Here is a 24,059-nt window from a genome sequence, read left to right on the forward strand (position 1 = left end):
GTAAGAGAGGCAAATGTTGATTTGCCTCTCATAAATGTTTACATGCCACATCTTGATTGACGTACCTTTGACAAGCAGCACAGCATGACCGTTAATAAGGAAGTAACAGGTAAGTAACAGGTGTGACAAAGGTCTCTGTAGTTGTACAAGGCCAGAAAGGAGAAGCAGCTATTTATGTAGTCACTTGCCAATATGAAAAGGGAGCAGAGGTTACAAGAGCAGGATGTAGTTAAGGATTAAAAGTCAACAACTTTGAATCAAAGTTATTACAGGGCAGGGTTGGAGAAATTCTTTGCCAAGCTTACGTGTGGTTACCAACATACCAGCAGAGGTGCTGAAAAGAAAAGGTTATCTTGGGGAAAAAAAGGAATTGAACAAGTTCAAAGAATGTGTGCCAGTTAGGAGTCCTGAAGACGATGAAGCTTTTATCTCTTATCTCAGACCACTTGTTGCTCTGTGTCTTCCTGAGTCTACTTTGGGTAAGTTGTTTTTTTTTACCTTTCACTTTGATGGTGATCAGATAGTGAAGCTCAGTGTAGGTTACCCTCGACAAAAGGAAACAGTGCAGTCAAAACCACAGTGAAGCCTAAATGCATGACATGCTTCATTATGTATTTTAAACACTATAGTTATGTTTTGTGAAATGTTGGTTTGTACAGAAATGCAGAAACAACAAAATCGTGTTAAACAGCATGAAAATTCTGGACTTTTCCAGATTTTGAAACACGAATTTATTCCTTCTTTGCAACACCAATTTATTACCGTTTCCTCTGAGAACAAAAAGAGCATGAAGGAGGAAATATGTTAAAACTAAATTCAACAATATCTTAAACACTTACACGATACAGACTTAATGATTTAATCAAATCAGATGTGGAATTTTAAACAGCATCTCTGAGGAGAAATGTGTTAGATATTTTATAGAACAGTGATTAAGTAACTGTAGCTATAATATACAATATGATAATAAATATGATTTGTGTTTTTAGGGAAAGCAAATATTTAATTAATACATTTTTATGGTTTAGATGTTGCTATAGTTGATAGAAGCTGACACATAAAATGCTAAAATAATTTGACACTGACTTATTTGTTTCCTGCACATCATTTTTTTATATGGAAGTTTTTGTTCTTATAAAGCAGAATCCTCGGAGAATATTTCTAAGTAATACTCCTTTGAGCAGCCAGTCATGCTTCTGTTCACAAAATGTTTATGATATAATATTGCTTTGTTAGATTGCTAAGCATTGTGTTAACTGGAGATTCAATGGCAATTATTTTAACAGATTTTAAATTTTGTAGTTCACTCTTTTTGTGTTTTTAGGGTACAACTGACTCCACTACAATAATCACAGCAACAGTGACAGCAGGACAGGGAAGTGCAGCAAAAACAGAAACAACCACAAGACCAACAACACAAAAAAACACTCCCATGGGTCAAACAATACAAAAAACCACTTCACTGGCTCCTAGGCTACAAAAACAAATTCCACTGGCTCAAAAAATACACAGTCCCACTCTGCTTAAATCTACCTCAGCAAAAGCCTGTAAGAATGAAACACTATCCTTTGACTTTTGTTGGTGATCAGTGAAACTGAAGTGAATGTCATTCTGGGTTTTTATTGTGGTAAAAGGTGAACACCACTCTCAACTCATCACAGCTCCTGATGATGTAACAAAAGGCACAGTGGTACAAAGGACTGAAAGCAGCATAATCAGTGCTTCAGTTCTTGTTCTTTTTTAAACTTTTTTGTAACTAAATCCACTGTGTGTCCTCTTTTCTTTTCCAGCTCCAGGTAATGTTGACAGAGTGAATGTGACCACACAAAATGAGAGTAGTATAACTCTGACATGGAACAAGGTTAGCAACATCCCAACATACATCCTGCAATATGGTGATATAACAGAAGCTATTAATAAAGCTGAAGAAGGACCCATAGTACATGTGGTCACTTCTCTGACTGCTGGAACAAACTATAATTTCACTCTCTTCACCGTGTCTGGGGGACTCAATAGCAGTGGATTCAGTGCTGTGACAGGTTGGTGAGCACTGAACAAAACGTTCAGTCTAACTAAAACATACACAAAATACAAGAAAGATAGACCAAATTGACAAAAGATTTTGTTCGGAGCATTGTTAAAGTTTCTTCTTTGTGTGATTTTCTATTCTAGCTCTAGACTGGTTACTGCTAACCTGGTGGAGGTTAACAGATTAAAAACATCTAAAGCAGTCATAGTCCTTTAAAATGTTCCACAATCGATGCTTCTCTACAACATGAACCAGTACAGATGCTTGTACTTACAGACATGCAAACATGAATGGTGTCCTCTTAGGAAACAGCTAAGATTTAAATAGATGGTGTGGAAATTGAAAGAGTTCATGGAGTCAAGTTTCTTGGTGTGATAACAGGTGATAAAATAAGTTGGAAGTCTCATATATTAGTTTAAATAACAAGGTCTCATGAAGTATTTCAATATTGAGTAAAGTAAAACACATTCTAGACCACAAATCACTCAACATTGTCTATTGTTCACTGATTTCACTGTATTTGCGGTACTGTGCAGAGGTTTGGAGCAATACTTATAAATTGTTGCTATCATCAATATTCATATTGCAAAAAAAGGGCAATAAGGATAATTTATATTACTGGTAACAGAGATCAAATCCACTGTTCTTAAAATCAAAAATTCTAAAATTCACTGATCCCATTAATTTTATCATTGCATAAATTGTGTATAAAGCAATAAACAACTGACTTCCTGGCAATATTGTAAAATTGTTTTTTAAAAGGGAAGGGGCTACAATTTGAAGGGGAAATTACATTCAAAACATCCCTGTATCCATACAACACAGGTTTTTGCATGTCTGTGTGTGGAGTGAAGCTGTGGAACAGATTAACTAAAGAACAAAAGCAATGTCCCAGCATGACTCAGATTAAAAAGAGGTACAAAAATGTTTTTTGTAAAGCACAGGGAAGAGGTACGGCTTTGATGGAGTGTTCTCACATACTATTTTCACACTAGGGATGTGTGTCTATGTGGGTGCACAAGTATGTTTATATATGTATATATATCTTTACATTTGTAAATCTTTTGACTTGTTAATGGTTTTATAAAAGCAAATACATATAAAACTTTTAAGGAAAAAATCTTCAAATTCAAAGTCAGCTTTATTGTCAAAAACCATATGTACAGATCATACAATTTGAATTTGAAATTGCAATACTCCCATTGCCCTTAGTGTACACTAAAACAATATATAGATATAGAGGTCTAATGTACAACACAGTACAGTACAATACAATCTTATACAGGGAGTGCAGAATTATTAGGCAAATGAGTATTTTGTCCACATCATCCTCTTCATGCATGTTGTCTTACTCCAAGCTGTATAGGCTCGAAAGCCTACTACCAATTAAGCATATTAGGTGATGTGCATCTCTGTATAGAGAAGGGGTGTGGTCTAATGACATCAACACCCTATATCAGGTGTGCATAATTATTAGGCAACTCCCTTTCCTTTGGCAAAATGGGTCAAAAGAAGGACTTGACAGGCTCAGAAAAGTCAAAAATAGTGAGATATCTTGCAGAGGGATGCAGCAGTCTTAAAATTGCAAAGCTTCTGAAGCGTGATCATCGAACAATCAAGCGTTTCATTCAAAATAGTCAACAGGGTCGCAAGAAGCGTGTGGAAAAACCAAGGCGCAAAATAACTGCCCATGAACTGAGAAAAGTCAAGCGTGCAGCTGCCAAGATGCCACTTGCCACCAGTTTGGCCATATTTCAGAGCTGCAACATCACTGGAGTGCCCAAAAGCACAAGGTGTGCAATACTCAGTGCGCCCCAGGGTGGCTGTGGCTACAATGTAGCTTGCCATCACCAGTGTGTGAATGTGTGTGTGAATGGGTAGATGACTGGATATGTAAAGCGCTTTGGGGTCCTTAGGGACCAGTAAAGCGCTATATAAATACAGGCCATTTACCATTTACCATTACATGGCCAAGGTAAGAAAGGCTGAAGACGACCACCACTGAACAAGACACACAAGCTGAAACGTCAAGACTGGGCCAAGAAATATCTCAAGACTGATTTTTCTAAGGTTTTATGGACTGATGAAATGAGAGTGAGTCTTGATGGGCCAGATGGATGGGCCCGTGGCTGGAGGGGTAAAGGGCAGAGAGCTCCAGTCCGACTCAGACGCCAGCAAGGTGGAGGTGGAGTACTGGTTTGGGCTGGTATCATCAAAGATGAGCTTGTGGGGCCTTTTCGGGTTGAGGATGGAGTCAAGCTCAACTCCCAGTCCTACTGCCAGTTTCTGGAAGACAAGCAGTGGTACAGGAAGAAGTCTGCATCCTTCAAGAAAACATGATTTTCATGCAGGACAATGCTCCATCACACGCGTCCAAGTACTCCACAGCGTGGCTGGCAAGAAAGGGTATAAAAGAAGAAAAACTAATGACATGGCCTCCTTGTTCACCTGATCTGAACCCCATTGAGAACCTGTGGTCCATCATCAAATGTGAGATTTACAAGGAGGGAAAACAGTACACCTCTCTGAACAGTGTCTGGGAGGCTGTGGTTGCTGCTGCACGCAATGTTGATGGTGAACAGACCAAAACACTGACAGAATCCATGGATGGCAGGCTTTTGAGTGTCCTTGCAAAGAAAGGTGGCTATATTGGTCGCTGATTTGTTTTTGTTTTGTTTTTGAATGTCAGAAATGTATATTTGTGAATGTGGAGATGTTATATTGGTTTCACTGGTAAAATAAATAATTGAAATGGGTATATATTTGTTTTTGTTAAGTTGCCTAATAATTATGCACAGTAATAGTCACCTGCACACACAGATATCCCCTGAAATAGCTAAAACTAAAACAAACTAAAACTACTTCCAAAAACATTCAGCTTTGATATTAATGAGTTTTTGGGTTCATTGAGGACATGGTTGTTGTTCAATAATAAAATTATTCCTCAAAAATACAACTTGCCTAATAATTCTGCACTCCCTGTATGTGTGTGTGACAGAATGCAGAAATCTAGCTTTTGAACATATTCCAACCCCCAAAAAAGACAAATGATGGAATTTTCTGCAACTGAATATTTCATTAATTTTGGTTGGTCTTCCTTGAGTTTGGCCTCATTGGCTCAGTGGGCATTATAACCTACAACTCTTGCACCAACTTTTGAACATAACAATGAAGCTGAAAAAATTTAGTTGTGCACCAGCATCGCAATTCCATTACTTTTTATCATGGCTTTCCTTGGTGTGGTTTAGTGCTTCAGAAAGATGAGAAAATCTGTTTCTTGCACCCATCCTGATTTATTTCCACTACCAATACTTCCTACTGGTCCACCTCTGACACAGTGGTCTGCATAATGTATGTGTGGGAACACAAACAGTGGAGGAATTGTGTTGCCAATGGCATTAGCCGCATATACAAAGGCGACCAGTCTCTGCTGATGTCGTTGCCCCAACTTGTTTAATATAAGTTAACGTAATAGTGTGGTAAGTTGTAACATCTGCATTATTGTTACAACTAACCTAGACTGTTGTTGTTACAACTAACCCAGACTCCTATAGCCATGAACTAGCTAACATTACAGCCAACGGCTAAAACATTAGCACTAAAGACCTACACAGAATATATCCCCATAGACATACAAATAACATAATTTAAGTATGATGCATTTAACTGCAAAGCAGATAATGCTATTAGAAATTGAAATAAAGTAGAAAAACTTACTTTTTGGCATAAAAATTACTTTTTTCCGTATTAAATTGTCTGTGTTTGACAAAATGTGCTGATTTTTCACATGTGATAGCAGAACTGAATTGGGCATGCACAGGATGAGTCACATCATTTGAAAATTAGCCCTGATTGGAGAAATTGGAAGTGTTACAACTGACCCACGTTACAACTATCCCCGGTCTCCCCTACAGATTAAAAAAGGCTGTTCCAATCTCTCTAACCAGTGTCTCCACCCTTCAAGGGCAATTTTAATGGCCAGCAAGTCATGGTTTGCCATGTCATAATTTCTCTCGGCGGGGCTGAACCGCTGAGAGAAGACAGCACACTGTGTGATCGCTGAGACAGTCTCAGCACCAATATCCGAGGCGTCCACCTCCACTATAAACTGTTTGGAGGTGTCGGGATGGACGAGAACAGGTGCAGTGCAAAATATGTCCTTTAAGTGGGAAAACGCTTGTTGGGCTTCGGGAGACCATTGGAAAACTTGAGTGGGAGTGTGACCTGGCTGTAGTTTTTTATTAACCGACAATAAAAATTAGCGAACCCTAGAAACCTTTGTAGTTGCTTGCAAGTTGAAGAAGTTGGCCATTCAACTATTGCTTTGACTTTGTAGGGATGTAGCTCAGAAAAGAAACAGAGCTAGCATGAAATTCCCACTTCACTGATTTTACAAAGAGTTTGCTCTCTAACAGCTGTTGCAACACACTGCTTACCTGCTGTACATGTTCCTCCACTGACGAGGAATAAACATTTCTCAACCTTTTTCTTTCAGTTCCACCAGTGGTGCCTTGGGTCAATGTGACTGAACGATTTACTAACAGCATAACTCTAGAGTGGGAGAACATGAATAAAGACTGGCAATACGAGCTTCAAATCAATGGTCGTGTGTCAGATAATGTGTCAGACGTCTCCTCAGATACAATCAGAAAAGTAGTGACATCTCTTCAGCCTGGAACAGAGTATGATTTCAACTTAACCACAGTGTTCGCTGGACTCAGGAGCACTCCTTATACGAATTTCACAGTAACAGGTAAAAAAAACAATAGCATCTCTCTGTCAGACTTTTATAACTTTTTCAGTATGAGGAGGAAATTTTGTCCCATGTGTAAAATGACAAAGAGCCTGCAGTCTGAATCACTTCAGTTGGTCTTCTTTTCAATGAGTTGTATACATAAAAAAAAAAAAAGAATCAGGTTCTTGCGTATAACTATTTTCTCATCCATTTCAGCCATAGACTGTGCCAGTGCAGACTGGAAAGTTACCAACTCATCAATCAAAGCAAAGATTGAAGGCTTGTTCTCGACCGCAACCGCCCATAATTTATCTAACGTTTATGTTAGTGATGGACGTGAAAATGTGTCATTTACTGGACTTTACCCTGGTGCCACCTATCAGATATCTCTTGTCTATGAAAAGTCTTCCAGAGTTTTCCTGCAGTGTGAACACAAATTAACAATTCGTGAGTACAAATCTGTCTTAGAACAACACATGTCTGCGTTTAAAAAAATAATAATTTGAAGGACTAGCTTATTTTTAATCTATAAAATAGTATTTAAGATCTTAATGTATTCAGTCATATTGTTTATAGGAAGATGATGTGTGAATTGATTTAATTTGATTAAATTTGGTTTTTAATCAGCAGCAAAATACCTTTTATATATGATGTACATACCACAGGTTAACGCAGTTATATAATATGATTTGGTATTAAAATATGAGCTTTAACTAACTATCATTTTATTATTAACTAACCTAATTTGATAAATAATCTCAATAACTGAAAAAGGGTAAGGCAGCAAGGCTGAAATTATTTGCATTTTTGTGACTTGAGCGATGAATCATTACTACAGGTTCTTTTTTATTTATAATTATTTACAGAATGAGTAATTCTTTCAATATCTAATGTGGCAATGTTGAGGTCTTCATTTTTAATTTTTATGTTTAAATCCCATAAATTATAATAAACTTTTTAGACTGTAGGGTACTTGAGGGTGCTTTGAATTAAAAGTAAGGCTAATAATCTTTCTTTAATACAAATTTTAAAATACACGCACTTTTCATACACACAGTTTTTATAGCACAAAAAGTTTCCCTTACATTCAATTTTTTTAATCTTGAAAAAGGTTATTGCAGCAAAACACATTTTATTCACCATCTACATACCACAGGTTATCACAGTTATATAATATGATTCAGTATTAATATATGAGCTTTATCCAGGTATCATTTTAATATTAACTGACCAATTCGTTCTGATTAATTAGCTCAAGAAATTAAAAAGCTTGAAGCAGAAAATAAGTATTTCTTTCAATATCTAATGTGGCAATGTTGAGGTCTTTATTTTTAGTTTTTATATGAAAATCCCCAAAATTATAACATTTTTAAAATAAGAGGACTTCTTTGAATTAAACATAAGGCAAATAATCTTTCTAGTTGACAACTAATTTTAAAATACAGGCACTTTTCAAAGACTCTATTTTATAGCACAAAAAGTTTCATTATATTTACTGTAAGTCATATATTTTCTGCTTTAGTTGTGATTGTAAAACCTTTTTCTTGTTTTACTCAGTTCCTCCTAATCTAAATGCTCACTGTGAGTACTGGGCAGCTGGATACTCTGTTCTTATTAAATGGACAGACCCAGAGGGCGAGTGGACTAATGCGGAGGTGAATGTGACTGGAAAGACTCACACAGTAGCTAGTCCTGAAACTAAAATCATAATCGATGGATTCCAACCTGCCAAAAAATATAAGGTGTCTGTAACTTCACTGTCTGGGCTGAGGAGGAGTTCTGAACCGCATGTTTTTTACTGTCAGGCTGATCCAAGGGGTGAGTAAAAGTAACTGCATTACCATGTTACTGCTTCATAACAATATACGGTATTTTCAACTTTGACTTGATTACAAATTGTTTCATTTCACTCAAGTGTAAAAATAAACCTCTAAACTTTTAAACTTCATTGTTAACTACGCTTTTGCTCCCTTTAGGAGTTATTGCAGGGTCCGTATTTGGCGTGCTTCTTTTTGGTCTCCTGGTCGCTCTGGTTGTCTTCATTTTCCTCAAAAGACCAGATATTATTAGGTGGGTCTCACTTCACTGACAAGAATAAAGTAAATTAGATCATGATATTTATCAAATTTAATGTCTTGAATCCTGCAGCAGAAAGAAGTCTTCATTCATTGGTGGATCCAAAGTATCTAACACACAGAGCAAGTAAGTGTTTCTTTACAATGACAATGACCCACAATGAAGAAAAACATTAATTAAGGCAAAATTAATGAATACATTTGAGAGGGAATCAATGCCAAGTACTTTGTTTAATTTTTATTATTTCATTAGGTCAAAACAAAGGTAAGATTAATTCTACTTTTGTTATGTTTTATTTATTTATTTATTTTTAGATCTATTCCTGCTGCAAAGTTTCCGGACCACTTCCATCAGCTGAGTTTGGATGAGAACAGAGGCTTCAGCGAGGAATATGAGGTGCATAAAAACATCAAGATTTTTTTTCCTCTTCTGCTTCTCTGTGTTCCTGTTTTTGTGTCAAACCTGTTTTTGTGTCTTTACTGTTTTATATCTTACCGTTTTATTCGTTTTATGACAACCAATATTTCACTTTCATGCTTTGTTATCTGCTACGTTCATGCAGTGCCTCGCTCCTGTTGGAACAGACCAGACACGAAAGACTGCTAATCTACCTGAAAACAAAGCAAAGAATCGTTTCAGTAACGTCTTGCCATGTGAGTCTCTCCTCTGACTGTTGAACCATGCTGCTGTGAGCTCATTCTAGCAGTCTATGTCAGCTCTACTGGAGTTAAATCACCTATTTTCTCATGTTAGATGACTGGTGTCGTGTGAAGCTAACTACATCAGATCCTGATGGAATTTCAGACTATATCAATGCCAATTACATGCCGGTAAGTGTTACATTAAGATAAAGTTCAGTAAAGATCTCTTTATAACTTCACCATACAGAGAGCATATAAACAAGCACCTTTGTGTGATTTCATGGGCTTTCTTTTTTCATTTTTATAACGAGCAGAAGATATACAAGCTAAATTAGTCTACATATTAACTTTGTCCACTGCTTTTCAGGGCTACAGCAGTAACAGAGAGTACATTGCCACTCAGGGCCCTCTGCCCTCTACTGTTAATGATTTCTGGAGAATGATTTGGGAACAAAGAGTTAAGAGGATCGTTATGGTAACCAACTGCATTGAAGGAGGGCGGGTAAGTCTTCAGGAAAATCTTAAAATGTTTTATTGCTAGTCTTTCAAGGAAGTGGTTGTCAGGAGGAAACATACTGGTTACTTCACAAAGAACAGATCAAGATCTATGATTAATATACATTTTGTACGTGTATTTTGTTGCTTTTTGTTCATTTTTCTAGACCAAGTGTGAACAATACTGGCCTGCAGACAGTAAGCCATGCCTTTATGGAGAGCTGTTGGTCACCATGAGATCTGAGCAACAGGAGACCAACTGGACGCTGAGAGAATTCAACCTAAAAGATGTATAAAAACTTACTTATTTCTTCTGAGTGTGTGTGTAGATGATACTAACTAAGTCTAGAAAATATATTCATAGAAAACATTATTGGCTTTAGCTGTTAATGTTGGTTTTAAAAGAATATTGGTTGATTGATAATTAAAATATTATGCTGTATATCAAGACATAGACCTAAAGTAACTGTATATGAATGTTCCTCACAGAGAAAAACCTCAGAAGAACGGACAGTTAAACATTTCCACTTTACTGCCTGGCCTAATCATGGAGTCCCAGAGTGCACAGAGGTCCTGATCCAGTTCAGAGGACTGGTGAGACAGCACATAGAGAGAGAAGGGGGCAAAGCACCAACTTTGGTTCACTGCAGGTACGAAATAAGTGTTTTCTTTTACATGGGTGCAGGTTTGCTTTTATACAATATCCACCCAGCTACACACTCTAATACTTCACTGGACCGCCTTTACTTTAGATGATCTTTTCAACAAACTTAGGTAAAATCACATCACTTACAACCCAAATTCCAACAATAAATATCAGCTCATTTTAAATTTGATGGCAGTAACACAAGTCAATAAAGCTGGGACAGCGAAATGTGGCATCATTTTTTAAGAGCCTACAAACATCTGAGAACTGAGTAGCTAAACTATAAAAGTGAATGGTCCTAAGATCCCTGAGGTCCTCCAAATGCCTACTAAAAGTAATAAAAGTAAAGTAAAAGAAGGTAAAAGTAGGTAAAAGGGCCACTTGCAGGACTTCTGGGATATTTTTCTGAAAGTGTTGCTCTAAAACACGTATATAGTTTTCAACATTGATGGTCCCTATCCTATTGAATTATCACTAATGACCCCACAGACACACACATACGCATGCGCAAACACACACGCACACACACGGATGCTGTTTTTTGAACTGAGTGATGACAGCAAGTCAAATAGTTTTGTGTTTTGTTTTGTTTTTTATGATTTGATTTCACCAAACATTTAAGTGACCTCAAATCACAATCATTCAAGAATATTTTGCAACCATATTTAGTCTCAAAAGATGATGGCTCATTACTTTCCCTCCAGATTTTAATATTTATTTTATTTTTTTATAATTCAAGTATTTATTAGATTTGGCATTTGATAACAACAAATACAAAAATGCAACAACCAAAAACAAGAAGCAAACAAACAAAAAAACAAAACAAAACACAAAACAAAACAAAAACAGTGAGGTTTTAACATCTCTTGCATTAAGCTCAAATGTCCAAGTCAGGTAGATGTGTAGGTGCAAAAGTTGTCCCACTGTTCAGCTGCAGCTTCTGTCACATGATGTAACTTTCCCAACATCTTTTCGCAAGCAGCGTTCCCAATCATTCTTTCTTTCCACATTTTAAGCGTTGGAATATGGGAGTCCTTCCAGTGTTCCAAAATGATACGGGCAGATGTTACCAATGCAGTACTTAACACTCTAAACTGGTGTTTATTTAATTGTGGCACCTCTCCTTTGTCTCCTAGTAGACATAATTTAGGTGATCTGGGCAAGTTACAAAGTGTCCACCCCTGCAAATAATTCAATACAGTGTTCCAACCTGGAAAAACCAGCGGGCATTCCCAGAGGGAATGTATCAGAGTACCTTTACCTTGTTGGCATTTCCAACACAAGTCATCTCTACCAATCCCCATTCTATACAGCCTTGAAGGAGTATAATAATATCTATTAAGAATTTTATATTGAATAAATTTCCCCCTAGCTTCCCTAATGTATAATCCATTGTTCGACAATATAGAATCCCATGCACCTTGATCCATTGTACACCCTAGATCCTTTTCCCAGATTTTTTTCAGGCTCTTATTTATATTATTTTTAATCCATGGGCAAATATTATACCATTTCGCAGCTGTGCATAGTAATGGGGGTAGTAGCATAAAATTCTCTATCGGGTTACTTTCACGTGTTATTGTAACTCCTCCTTTTAAACAGTTTCTTATTTGTAAATACTTCCAAAAATGACCGTTACCCTCCAAACAAAACTTATTTTTAATATCCTCATACGACATGAAAACACCCCCTTCAAATAGGTCACTAATAGTTCTGATACCTCTTCTTAGCCATTGTGTCCAGTAAACAGTCTGCTTACCAATTTTAATTTTAGGATTATGCCACACAGGGGCATACTTTTGTACATATGGCACAAGTTTATATTTCTTATGCACCTCCAACCATACCATTTTCGAAAATTTCAAAATAGGGTTTTGCGTCTTACCGTGATTATTTACTTTTTGTGATAAAATATCAATTGGTGTGAATGGAGATGCAAGCTCTTGTTCTATTAAAATCCAATCTATATTGTTTTTCCCTGTCCGATGTTTAACTAATCTAGCCAATACTCTATATTGGGCAGGGCTAGTCCCCCTTCTTTTTGTTAGGATGCCTGGGTCGTTGACCCAGGGTTTTTCAGTTTATTATATTATTTATAATTTCTAGTCTTTGGTTTCTTTGAGTTCTGTCTTATGGTTTATGTCTCTGTCTTCTCTAGTTCCTCTGTCTCCCCTGTCAGCTGTATCCCCTTGTCTAGTTCGCGTCTCTGTGTATCCTTTGTTGCTATATCCCCGTGTCCAGTCAGTGTCTGTGTCTGCCCTGGTCCCATGTCTCTGTTCCCTCTGTTACAGTGCGTGCCTGTGAGTCTGTGTCTGTAAGTTCAATCTGTGTTATGTTTCCTGTTTTATTTTGAAGGTCCCTGTCTTATGTTAATATATCTGGTTTTGCTTCCCCTTGTCCCGTTAGGCTTGATTTACCCCAGCTGTGTTTCCCTCCTGTTGCCCATTCCCTGATTGCTCCCTCTGTGTATCTGCACTTTGGGTCTACCATTCCTGCCTGCACACAGCCTAACCTGACACTTTTTTGAGTTGGGACAGTCGATTAATGTTAATACAGGGTTTACCACCTTTCCAAAGAAAATCTTTTATCATATTATTGTAGCTTTGCAACATCCGTCGCGGGATGCACATAGGCAGCATTCCTGTATAATAGTTGATGAGTGGTGCTACAACCATTTTTACTGTGTTTACTTTTCCTCACAATGTCAAATTTAGTTTACTCCATGTACCCAAGTTTTTATTGATCTTGTTTAATATTTTTCCCATACTGTTAGTTATAATATCCTCAATATTTGGGTTCAGCTGGGACCACATCTTCTGAACGATGAGCGGAGAAGGATGAGGGAGAATGAACTGGTGCTGTGGTTTGGGGAAGGCCTCGAAGGGAACTGGCGACGGCTCCCGGGCTGGGCAGAACCCCCAAAGAAGCCATCCCCTGCGGAAGTGAAGACTGGGCGATTTTGGAAGTCTTTGGAGATTGTTACGAATGTATAACGGTAGGCTTGTGATGACCAACGGATGAGGAGCTGGTTATGTGGTTGGGGATTCCTAGCGAAAGGCAGAAGTGGCGACACTGATACGGAGTGAATGGCTAGAGAAGAGATTGGGAGAAATCCCGGATGACGAGAGCGCTTGACGAATGCGTGAAAGAACCATGATCTAGTTATAGGGTGGCTGGACTCGGAGAGCAGTTTGCCGGAGAAGTAGATGCTGCTGAGGTATGTCTTTATCGTGGGAATTTTATGCGCGGAAACCGGAAGGCGTAAGGTATTAAACTGGATCGGTTATGGTGTTGAATAACGGGAAGGAGAGATTGAAGTTACTGTAGAACGAACGGGGCGTGTTACGAACGGTCCCGTAGGTGGACGACACGCTGGCTGAGGGACTATTTAATATTGCTACTTGGAGACGCTGCTGGGTTCCACGATGCTAGGGTTTAGATTTCGAATGTCATGGCTGAAAAGGAGGAACCGGAGTCGGAGTGGCCCCTGCATGGGGCCGAGAATTTGGATGAGGGGGCCGCTGCATGGAGGCATGATGGAAGGAGAGTTGTTGGTTACGTCGACTACGGGGAGATTGTCAGAGCGATCGAGAACAGATCTTCTTGACCATTCGAGGCCACGGGGGAGGCCGCGATAATGGCCGGAAAGGTTTCGGAAACAGCTGAAGAAGGAAGGAACCGCTCGTGGATGTAATGGCGGGACTCGGGAGGCCAAGCTGAGGAGAACCACCTTCCATTGTAATAACCCCCAAAGCCGGCAGAAGGGGCGGCGCTTGTGCAGGGCTGAGTGTCTTCGGGGTGCGATGGCTACGGTGGCCCTGAAGTGCAAACCACAAAAACAAATCACAAAACGCACAACAAATTGAAAAACGCAAAAACAAATTGAAAAGCGCAAAAACAAATTGAAAAGCGCAAAAACAAATTCACTTAACGCAAAAACAAATTGAAAAGCGCAAAAATAAAAACCAAACCGGAAGAGGTAGGTACCAATGCTGCAACAACAGGCATCACTGATTGGATGATGGATCCGGTAGCCTTTTGAACCGGAAGTTGTTCTGCCGAACCTGGTTATGAGAAAGAGCAGTCAACGGCTGTATCCCAATTCAGGGTCTGCAGCCTTAAAGTACGCAGCCTCAACGATCCTCAAGGGCCGCGTACTTAAAAACGCTAAGGCCGGAGTGCGAGGCTTGTGAAATGGGACGGTCTAGCCTCCGTCGCGCTGCCCAGGTTGCCTAGCAACCATAACACCAACCGCTGGAAACGTTTCATACAGCTTTGACGGAAATGAAGGAGAACATATTTTGTTCGTGTGTTTGTTTCTACACGAGCTTTGTGTGATTTAATAAGTATCTGAGGCTGAGACCACAGGACTGTAAAATATGATTGCTGGCCTTCATATCTGTACTGAACAGTCATTTAAGATTAGCTAGTAAATAACAATTAGCTAATGTTGTTCATGAGACTAAAGTCAGTGTAAATATGATATGGCCAATATCATAGTTATTATATTAATCATAAGTTATTACAGCAGTGAGTTTGAACTCTCAAATCAAATCACTTCTATTGTCACATCACATGTGCAGGTAACACTGGTACAGCACATGTGAGTGAAATTCATGTGAGTGAACTCTGTCTAATACTGAGCTTCAGTAAAGATTCAAGTTGCAGTTATTTATATGTCCTATCACCTTAAATCTTCACTCAAAGACACTCAAGTATCTTTGACAGTCTATATATAGATGTATTATATGTAAGAGACAAATATTGTTCGTTTAATACGTTGGCATTATTACATTTGGCTCAATGCTTACATATATGTGTAAAAAGAAAATGTACGAGCTGTGATAACTGTCTGATAGAATGAAGAGTAGACTGATATATTAAATATCCCTTTATTGGGTGAGAAAATCAGACCATGTCATAACTGCTTTAAGTCATACAGAATAGATATCAGAGCCATAAACAGGCTGACTTCTGCTAAATGGGTCAAACTGGGCAGAAAGTATACAAACACATAACATCCTTATAGAATATGATGTAACACTATAGATCAACTTACCTCAGAATATATAAAGCATATAAACAATTACAGCAATATGATGCAACAAACACAGCAGTACTACTAATCCAAAATACTCAAAGCTTCATAGAACTGAAACAAACATTTATTTTTAGCTCCATTCTGCTGCTGATACATACTTTAGGTTTCTGAATATTAAACTTGTTGCTGCCTTTCATAGTGTGTAACTTGAAGGCTCTGAGTACTTTCTCCCACACTGAAAACACTGGAATGATCAAATTATCTGAACATTACCTAATAAGACTGATTCAGGACAGACAATTAGTTATTTTAAATGTTTCTAGCAGTCCTTCACAAACAGGAACAGTCTGTCTATTCTCCCCATCTGTCGCTGCTGCTGGCTCTTCCTCCCCTCTTCCTCACACACTGCTGAGTTTGTCCTGGTGGATCATCAGGGTGCAAAGCCTCACAGATGATGTGCAGCAGTGGGTCCCTCAGTCTGTCCTCACTCTGGACACTTGCAGTTGTCACACATGGAAATCAAATGTGTGATAAGCTGCAGGATTCAAACACAAGTGTAACTTATAAATACATGTTCATACTTTTATTCCACAATCAGAGAGAAAGAAACAGAGAGAGAGTGCAGGACAGACAGACAGGTGACAGTCTCAGGTGTATACACTGCTACAAAACAGCACAAGAGAAGGAGGATTTAGTGTTTGTGTTATTATGAGTGCTAAACAAAAAGAGTTCCCAGATGGTACAGTGGACACATGTGTGACTCCTGTGATTAAAGCATCTTTCTTTCAGCTTAACGAGTGAACCGTCAGCTCGTTCAAACACACGTTAAAGTCCGTTTGGCTCGACACCACCGAACAGAGGCAGCAATATAACATAGCTAACATTAACAGTGCAGTGAATCCTGCTTGTGCCGTCATATTCAGGACTGCAAACCGAGCAGCATCACTGACTTTCAGCTTGTTGTGTTTGTGGATATATGACTGACTTTAATTATCCTTAAAATCATCACATTCTCTGTAAGATTAAGGTCAACTATTGTATTATTATATTTTAAATGCTTTAAAACAAAGTAAACGCTGAAAGTACAAACATCGCTAATGGCAAATAACTTTGCCGATATGTGGCCAACAGTAACGTTTTAATGTTCCTCATTATTAAACATTTGCACATAAAAAAGTGACATCATATTCAGTATTTACGTTTAACAGTTTACTCTTCGGCCGCTACGCTTCTGCCGTCTGCGGCAAAATTATCCACAGTGACTGCCGCGCTATAAATTGTGGGATATGTTGGGCCACGAAGTCTACACCGCCACAGCCTTAAAATTCAGGGAAATGAAGGCCGAATTTGAGGGCCGCGTTTCGAGCAGCCTTTGAATTGGGACTGCCTTCGGCGCACCGCTGTGACGTAATCAGCCTTAAAATGCAGCCTTTAAGGCTGCAGACCCTGAATTGGGATACAGCCAACATGTTTTGTCCAAGTTGTGGAAAAAAGTTGGTAGCGCAGTCACCAAACTTCCGAACAGAACAACTTCCGGTTCAAAAGGCTACCGGATCCATCATCCAATCAGTGATGCCTGTTGTTGCAGCATTGGTACCTACCTCTTCCGGTTTGGTTTTTGTTTTTGCGCTTTTCAATTTGTTTTTGCGTTAAGTGAATTTGTTTTTGCGCTTTTCAATTTGTTTTTGCGTTAAGAGATTTGTTTTTGCACTTTTCAATTTGTTTTTGCGCTTTTCAATTTGTTTTTGCGTTTTTCAATTTGTTTTTGCGTTAAGTGAATTTGTTTTTGCGCTTTTCAATTTGTTTTTGCGCTTTTCAATTTGTTTTTGCGCTTTTCAATTTGTTTTTGCGCTTTTCATTTTGTTGTGCGTTTTGTGATTTGTTTTTGTGGTTTGCACTTCAGGGCCACCGTAGATGGCTGACCGGTGTAGGAGAAGATGCCGTTCTTGTTAGCGAGCGGGAGTTGCCAGAGACATGGATCGGCTCCGGAGCGCTATCGAGTGTGATGGAGTCGAGGAGTGACGGTGGAGACGCTACGAGTTAAGCGGGTGGGAGATATGCGCGGCCTTGCGGGATTAAGCGAAGAACATAGTACGAACGACGGGAAGGCGAGAGCAGCTGACGTTTGAAGTTCGGGGGAGGAGAGTGATGCGATAGAGCTATTCAATAGGCAGGGAGACCTGGAAACGTTTGTTGCCGAGGGTTGAGCCGGGAACTTTTTTTTTTTAACATTTTTTTTTTCCTTTTTTTTAACATTTTCTTTATTTATTTTTTATATTTTTTATTTTTATTTTTATTTTTCAAGGTTCGGTGGGGTTGTGGGGGCATACGGGTTGGGAATATCCGCCGCCACAAAAGGAGCAAGAGTGGAGAAAGCGGCATTGAGACATGGAACAGCCGGAGTCGTTAAAGTTATTGCAGATGGAGGGCCTCCTAGGCGCATGATGGGCCTGCCCCACTTGTCTGAACCTTGTAGCAAAGGCATGGAGGGAGTGGAAGTCGTGGGTTTGGGAATTCCTGGTACTGTGGCCGGGGTCGACCGGGTAAAAATGGAAGAACGGCGTGAGTGCTGATAGTTGTTTTGGGCTGGCATGGCACAGGTGGAGGCGGGATATGACGGGGCACCGCACGACTCACAGGAGAAAGAAGAACGAGCTGCAAAGACCCGACAGTAGAGTTCTTGATCGAGACTGCCCCAGAAAGTGTCTTGGTTAAACTGCCGGAGGCGAGCAGCTGCCTGAGAAGCGAACTGCTTGTGATACTAATAGAAGCCGGTGCCGCCAAATCGTAGTGCGAGATCGAGTACGATGGACAGGTAGGAGTTGAACTCTTGTCTTCGGGAGGGAAAAGCAGTGCAGAGAACGTCTCTGTACAGAGAGAAAGCAAACGCAAACTCGAAGGGAGTGAGCTCTTTTGCCCGAGAAGGGGCCATGCCGAGAATGAATACGGAGCCGTCTTGGCCATCGACCACCCTGGGAAGAGCACCCAATTTTTTGGTATTTTCATTTTAGCAAAGTATGCACTCAGCAGATCCATACTTACTTTGTTATCGGACGTATATAAATCTTGATAAAATATTTTAAAAATTGTGTTGATCTCTGAAGAGGATGTAACTAATTTATCATCCTGTTTAATTGCTGCAATAACATTCTGATTGTCCATTTGCTTATGTTGTCTTGCTAATAGCCTGCCTGTCTTCTCCCCATCCTCATAGAAAATAGTTTTAAGACGAAAGAGGGCATACTCTGCTTTTTCTACGGTTTCTGTTTTCGTGGTCGTCTACTCGGGCCCATAGTTGTTCAAGCTTTTTAGCATTTTTGCCATTATCTTCTCTTAGGCTCCTCATTTTGTCTTCCACATCTGAGATGCGGCCCTCAGCTTCGGTCATCCGTATTTGGATTGCACTTACAGCGTTTTTAAACTCCACCATGTCTGACTTGATGTGAGATACATCGACCGCAACACTAGTTAGGGTAGCTCCAAGCTTAGTCATTTCTGCAAACAGGCCGCTTATATCCATCTTTGGTCCTTCTTCTTGGCTAGCAGGCCTAACATTGGCACTGCTAGCATTAGTTTCCCCCACCGCCATCGTGGAGATTCGGGTTTGCACGCGCTTATTCTTGGTTCCTGTAGCCATGTCTTTCAATAAAATCGAGGACACTGATCTAGCAAGTCATCACAGTCCAGAAGTGTATTATTTGGGAGCGTCTAACTTTTTTTTAAAACTAAATCTAAGGGCGACGGGGTCAGAGACTCTCTATGGTGCGGCCATTCCCAAACGCTCCACGTGAATCCCTTTAATATTTATTTTAATATATTATAATTTTTTTTATGTGTTGGAAATGTCTTAACCCATTTTAGTAGTTTCAGCAATTATATTTCTTTCCTTGATGGAGGCCAGTAATTTGACCTTTCTGAAACGGACTAACATATTTTCCATTACTACAGGATATGTCTTCCGAAATAACTGCTTAAGAAATGAGAAGCTACTTCAGGGTTAGGGTTAAATAAGCTATTGGTTGCCAAAATTATAAAACATTATTACTGATTACTGCAGTAATTATGAATGGGAAAGCTATTGACTATTTGCTTGGTTAAATCCAGGTGATTTCTTTTTTTGCCAGGCAGCCTTTCGTTAGTCTCATTCACATTAGGTTAAGAAGAAGTGACATAAAAGCTGTAGACCATAAATTTGGTCAGCATAAAGAGTTTACTAATATTAAATCGTAATTTATTAAAGGTCATTTTTTATATAAGTGCTGAGCTTAAAGACCTTCAGTTAGGAGCAACTAGTTCATCCTAATACTTCTTTACTTTTGGGGCCTTCAATCCCGTAAGATTATGAAAACTCACTGAGACAAATTGGGATCATTCTCATAAATATAAATACCACCAATGACACAATTGTGCTCCGGTGACTTTGTAGAATACAACATGCTGTGTTACAGTTATAGTCAGACCTCTTCTGGGATCTGAAGAGGAGGCATACAATTAACCACAACATTATAAATTCTACTATATGTGACAGAGATATAGTGTGTACAGTGTCTGACTGATACTGCAAAAATATAATGTGATGTTTCGAGGCAGCGTATTACGAGCAGGTGAAGGGTTGGTATCTTCCCACACTCCCAAACACTCCTGTCTGTGATTAAAAGTGTGTGTCTGTTGTGACAAACAGTGTCGTTCAGGTTTTGTGTTTTTCTAATCTGTTTTTCTTTCTGTCGTGATGTCTTGTTTTCAGCTCACTTTAGTTTCATTTTGCATTTACTAGTTTCACTTTGGCTTTTACTCTTTGGAAATGTTCCGTTTTATTGAAGCTTTCATTAGTTTCTGTGGGTTTTTTATAATGATAACATTGAGGGTTTTTGTCAGGGGTATATTTTTAAAAGTCCATATTACATTACAAATTGCAAACACATGCACTAAATCCTCACTGAGCAGGCTGTGATGACAATTTGACCAAAGGGACAAAGACTACAATTAAAGACATTTCCTCTATAATTTTATTGAAGCTTGTTTTGTTGTGTACAGTATTGTTTTCCACATTGTTTTCACATCTAGTTGTATGTTCTAGTTTAGTTTTTATTAACTATAATAACTTTGGCACAGACACAGTGATGAGAGCTTTCTATGTGACCTTAAAAACCTTTTGCTATCTTATTATGACGCTTGTGTCTCTCTTAGTGCTGGAGTCGGGAGAACTGGCACTATCATTTCCCTGGATGTGCTGCTTCAGCAGCTGGAGAAAGAACAAGCAGTCGGCATCAATGCCTTCGTACACAAGATGAGACTGAACCGACCGTACATGGTGCAGACGGAGGTAACTGTATTAAACTGCTTCTGATTGAGCCACCACTTCCTTAATTAGCTAACCATGTATGTCTTTATAGCCACAGCTGGTGAAACAACAGACAGCATTTTAGTCATCATAAGATATGCAGTTGTTTTTTTGTTTTTGTTTTTTAAATTGGGGTCCTTATTGTCCATCCTTTCAACTTGAAATATGAGTTTGAAAGTTTTTTTCTGTTGTTCAATTTTTGTTTTTCAAACTTTTTACACATTAACCAGCAGATGCCTCCTTAAAATATTTTTTAATCCAGTTTGTTAATTGCACTTGTTACAGCAAAACACTTGATTGAAATGTTATTATAGTCCTGTTTGTGACATTAGAGCCAGCATTTCTCTCTAAGGGTCTATGTCTACATCTTTTTAAGTAAGAGAGCTGAAAATTTGTTTTCATAAAACAAAGCCTTATTGGACCTTTTTGTTTATAAAAAAAAAATCGAATGCTTTATTTTGAAACTGTGCAGAAATGTTGAAAGAAACTATTATGATCTTTACAGGCAGAAGTTCTGCATTTCAAATAACCAACAACTTCTGGTATTTCCTTTTCAGTCCCAGTACATTTTTCTGCACCAGTGCATCATGGACAGTCTGCAACCAAAAGACACGAATGAAGAGAACATTTATGAGGATATATACGAAAACACGTATGAGACACCAGACAGCTTAGACGTCAGTGCCACTGCTCTCCAATAGTTCCGTCGGCACAATGTAAACGCCTAGTATTAACCCTGCACTTAATCTTTTATGCAGTTAATGAAAAACTATTTGTCTTTGACCAATATTTTGGTTTTAAACTTAATAATACAAACTATTACATCTTAACTGTTTCCGTATATGCATTGCACACTTCAGATCTTATTTAGTTTGCATCTCTTCTAAATATGTGATATCATAGTTGTTGTTGTTGTTGTTGTTTTTGTGTGAGAAAATAGCTCTCTGATGACTTGGGAATGTTAAAAATGTCATGGTCCTGGGTCCTTTTCACCCAGCATGTTGAGTTTCTTCTATTCTAGTGATATTTTGTATTATGGTTTATGTTCAGGTTCATTTATAGTCTCAGTTATTCTGTTTTGAATTTCTTTATACTCCCTGTTTAGTTCTTGGATTATTAGGTTTCCCCTTGTGTCTTTGCCCTCTGTGTCTCTCTCTCTGTGTCTGTGTTTATGTGTTTGTATGAGCCGCTGCGTCTTGTCTCCCTCCTTCTGTTCCATTCTATGTTTCCCGAGCCCGTCATGTCTCCTCTCTATCCCTCGTGTTCCCTTGCTCCCTTTCCTCTGCCTTTCCTCCACTCCTCTGTCAAACTCATGTGTCAGTCTTGCATTCATTCATTTCCTGTTTTATTGTGAAGGTCTTGTGTTCCATGTTCAGTGTGTTTAGTTTTGGTTCCCTGGTGTCGTCATGTCTAATTTGTCTCAGCTCTGTTCCCCATGTATTTTCTGTTTCCTCGTGGTTGTACTGTGTATTTAAGCCTGTTTCACTCAGTCCATTTCTATTCTCATGCCTGTCTATTTGCCTGTGTGTTTCTCTGTATGTTTAGGTTCCAGAATTCCAGTTTAGTTTTAGTTTTATTTTGTATCACCTGCACGGCAGCAATAAAGCTGTGTTTGTGAGTTTAAGTCTTACCTGTTAGTCTGTGTTGGGTTCTTTCCTGCCTGCTGCGCAGCCAGTTTATGACAAACACCACCATTTATGCATCTTCTTCTAAGTTTTGGTTTCAGTGTGTCACTGATTCTCTTTCCTGGACCAGAAACAACCATTTATGCATCTTCTTCTGTGATGTTGCTGCCTGAGGGGTCCTGACTGCTGGACACAGTAGAGAATTTACTATCAGTAACTTCCATTTCTGGCTTTGGGGGCCTCGTGGTTGATCTCTAATGGCCCTGACTGCTGCTTGCCCGGATATAGTGGCTCACTTTTATCAGCGTCAGGCGGGGGAGGGACGGAACATTTTAGCAATGTTGTGCAGCACACTGCTTTGATAATGTTAGACTGTTTAAGTGAGTCTTCTTGTGCAAAACAAAGTTATGTCAGACACTTGAAACACTTCTTCATGGAATCCAGTGTCGTCTGCATTACATTGAGGATCTTTGTGTGGGCCTCGTTGAAGTAGATCTTGTTGTCGTTTGAGGGCTCTGATAAAGGAGTCAAGATGTGCTTGCTTAAGTGGTAGCCTTTCCCACCTTTAAATGAAAGGCAAGAGAATGCAGTGAATATCACAGCACACATGTTCATTTTAAAACTTATGATGCAATATCATTTAACAGTCCTGTTAAATTTAAAGTCATTGTAGTGTACAGTTTACCACAAAGTAATTTGTGAATGTTGTATGTGGGCTGATGTAGAGGGGTGATTATTAGAGGAGTAATTAAAAGCATTAAAAGCACAATTACCACATTGACTCTAAAACATGACTGCACTGCAGGAGTATCTGTAATGTATCGTATGAGATTGCACTTGCAGTTTAGTATATACATTGCAACTGAGAAAAAAAATTAGTCTATAGCCGGACTGTGACATACACTGACCATGCACTTCACAGTTACACCACTTCAGCTGCTTGTTAATGCAAATATCTAATCAGCCAATCACATGGCAGAAACTCGATGCATTTAGGGACGTGGATAGTTTTTTAGGGTCTGTCTGAGCAGGACAATGCAACTGTTAATTAACTGCTTAGATCACACAGGTACCTGAAGGCAAAATATAACAAGCAGACACATTTTTCTTAGGAGTCACAATAGAAGTCATGAGGAATTGATATCTGATTTATTATTCTTATAATTTGGGTCCCTAAATGAAATAGATTGAAGGTTTAATGTAACTACCTGAGAAGATGGAGTGATGAAGAGATTATGTCCTGCGATGTATTATAGAATTAAATTTAAAATAGCTTATCAAGAATATGCTCATGACTGCACATCTAAATTTAAAATCTTCTGTGTTTATATTTTTACAAACATTGTATGTTTTAATATACCTTTGTGTGAAATTAAATATATATGCTTAAAAAGATTTAGCTTGTGAAAAAAACATCTGTTAAAACTCTC

The 24,059-nt window shown here is 38.8% G+C and overlaps 1 protein-coding gene across 2 annotated transcripts; it reads left to right on the plus strand.

The window, feature by feature from the left end:
- Positions 1 to 299: 299 nt before the first annotated feature.
- On the plus strand, positions 300 to 24,039 carry LOC116326580 (receptor-type tyrosine-protein phosphatase H-like). Of its 2 annotated transcripts, XM_039616607.1 has the most exons (16): positions 300 to 479; positions 1,325 to 1,547; positions 1,791 to 2,039; positions 6,525 to 6,782; positions 6,981 to 7,211; positions 8,322 to 8,582; positions 8,741 to 8,834; positions 8,913 to 8,966; positions 9,155 to 9,236; positions 9,403 to 9,493; positions 9,594 to 9,670; positions 9,849 to 9,983; positions 10,144 to 10,266; positions 10,466 to 10,626; positions 20,851 to 20,986; positions 21,562 to 24,039. In XM_039616607.1, the coding sequence occupies exons 1-16, from the start codon at positions 417 to 419 to the stop codon at positions 21,703 to 21,705; spliced, it is 2,382 nt and encodes a 793-aa protein (XP_039472541.1). In that variant the 5' UTR covers positions 300 to 416; the 3' UTR covers positions 21,706 to 24,039. The 2 variants fall into 2 exon arrangements, with proteins under 2 accessions (XP_039472541.1, XP_039472542.1); XM_039616608.1 differs by lacking the exons at positions 300 to 479; positions 1,325 to 1,547; positions 1,791 to 2,039 and adding an exon at positions 6,073 to 6,169 and having other exon boundaries at positions 21,562 to 24,037.
- The last annotated feature ends 20 nt before the right edge of the window (positions 24,040 to 24,059 follow it).

This window comes from Oreochromis aureus, linkage group 8 (genome assembly GCF_013358895.1).
Source record: "Oreochromis aureus strain Israel breed Guangdong linkage group 8, ZZ_aureus, whole genome shotgun sequence".
NCBI lineage: Eukaryota > Metazoa > Chordata > Actinopteri > Cichliformes > Cichlidae > Oreochromis > Oreochromis aureus.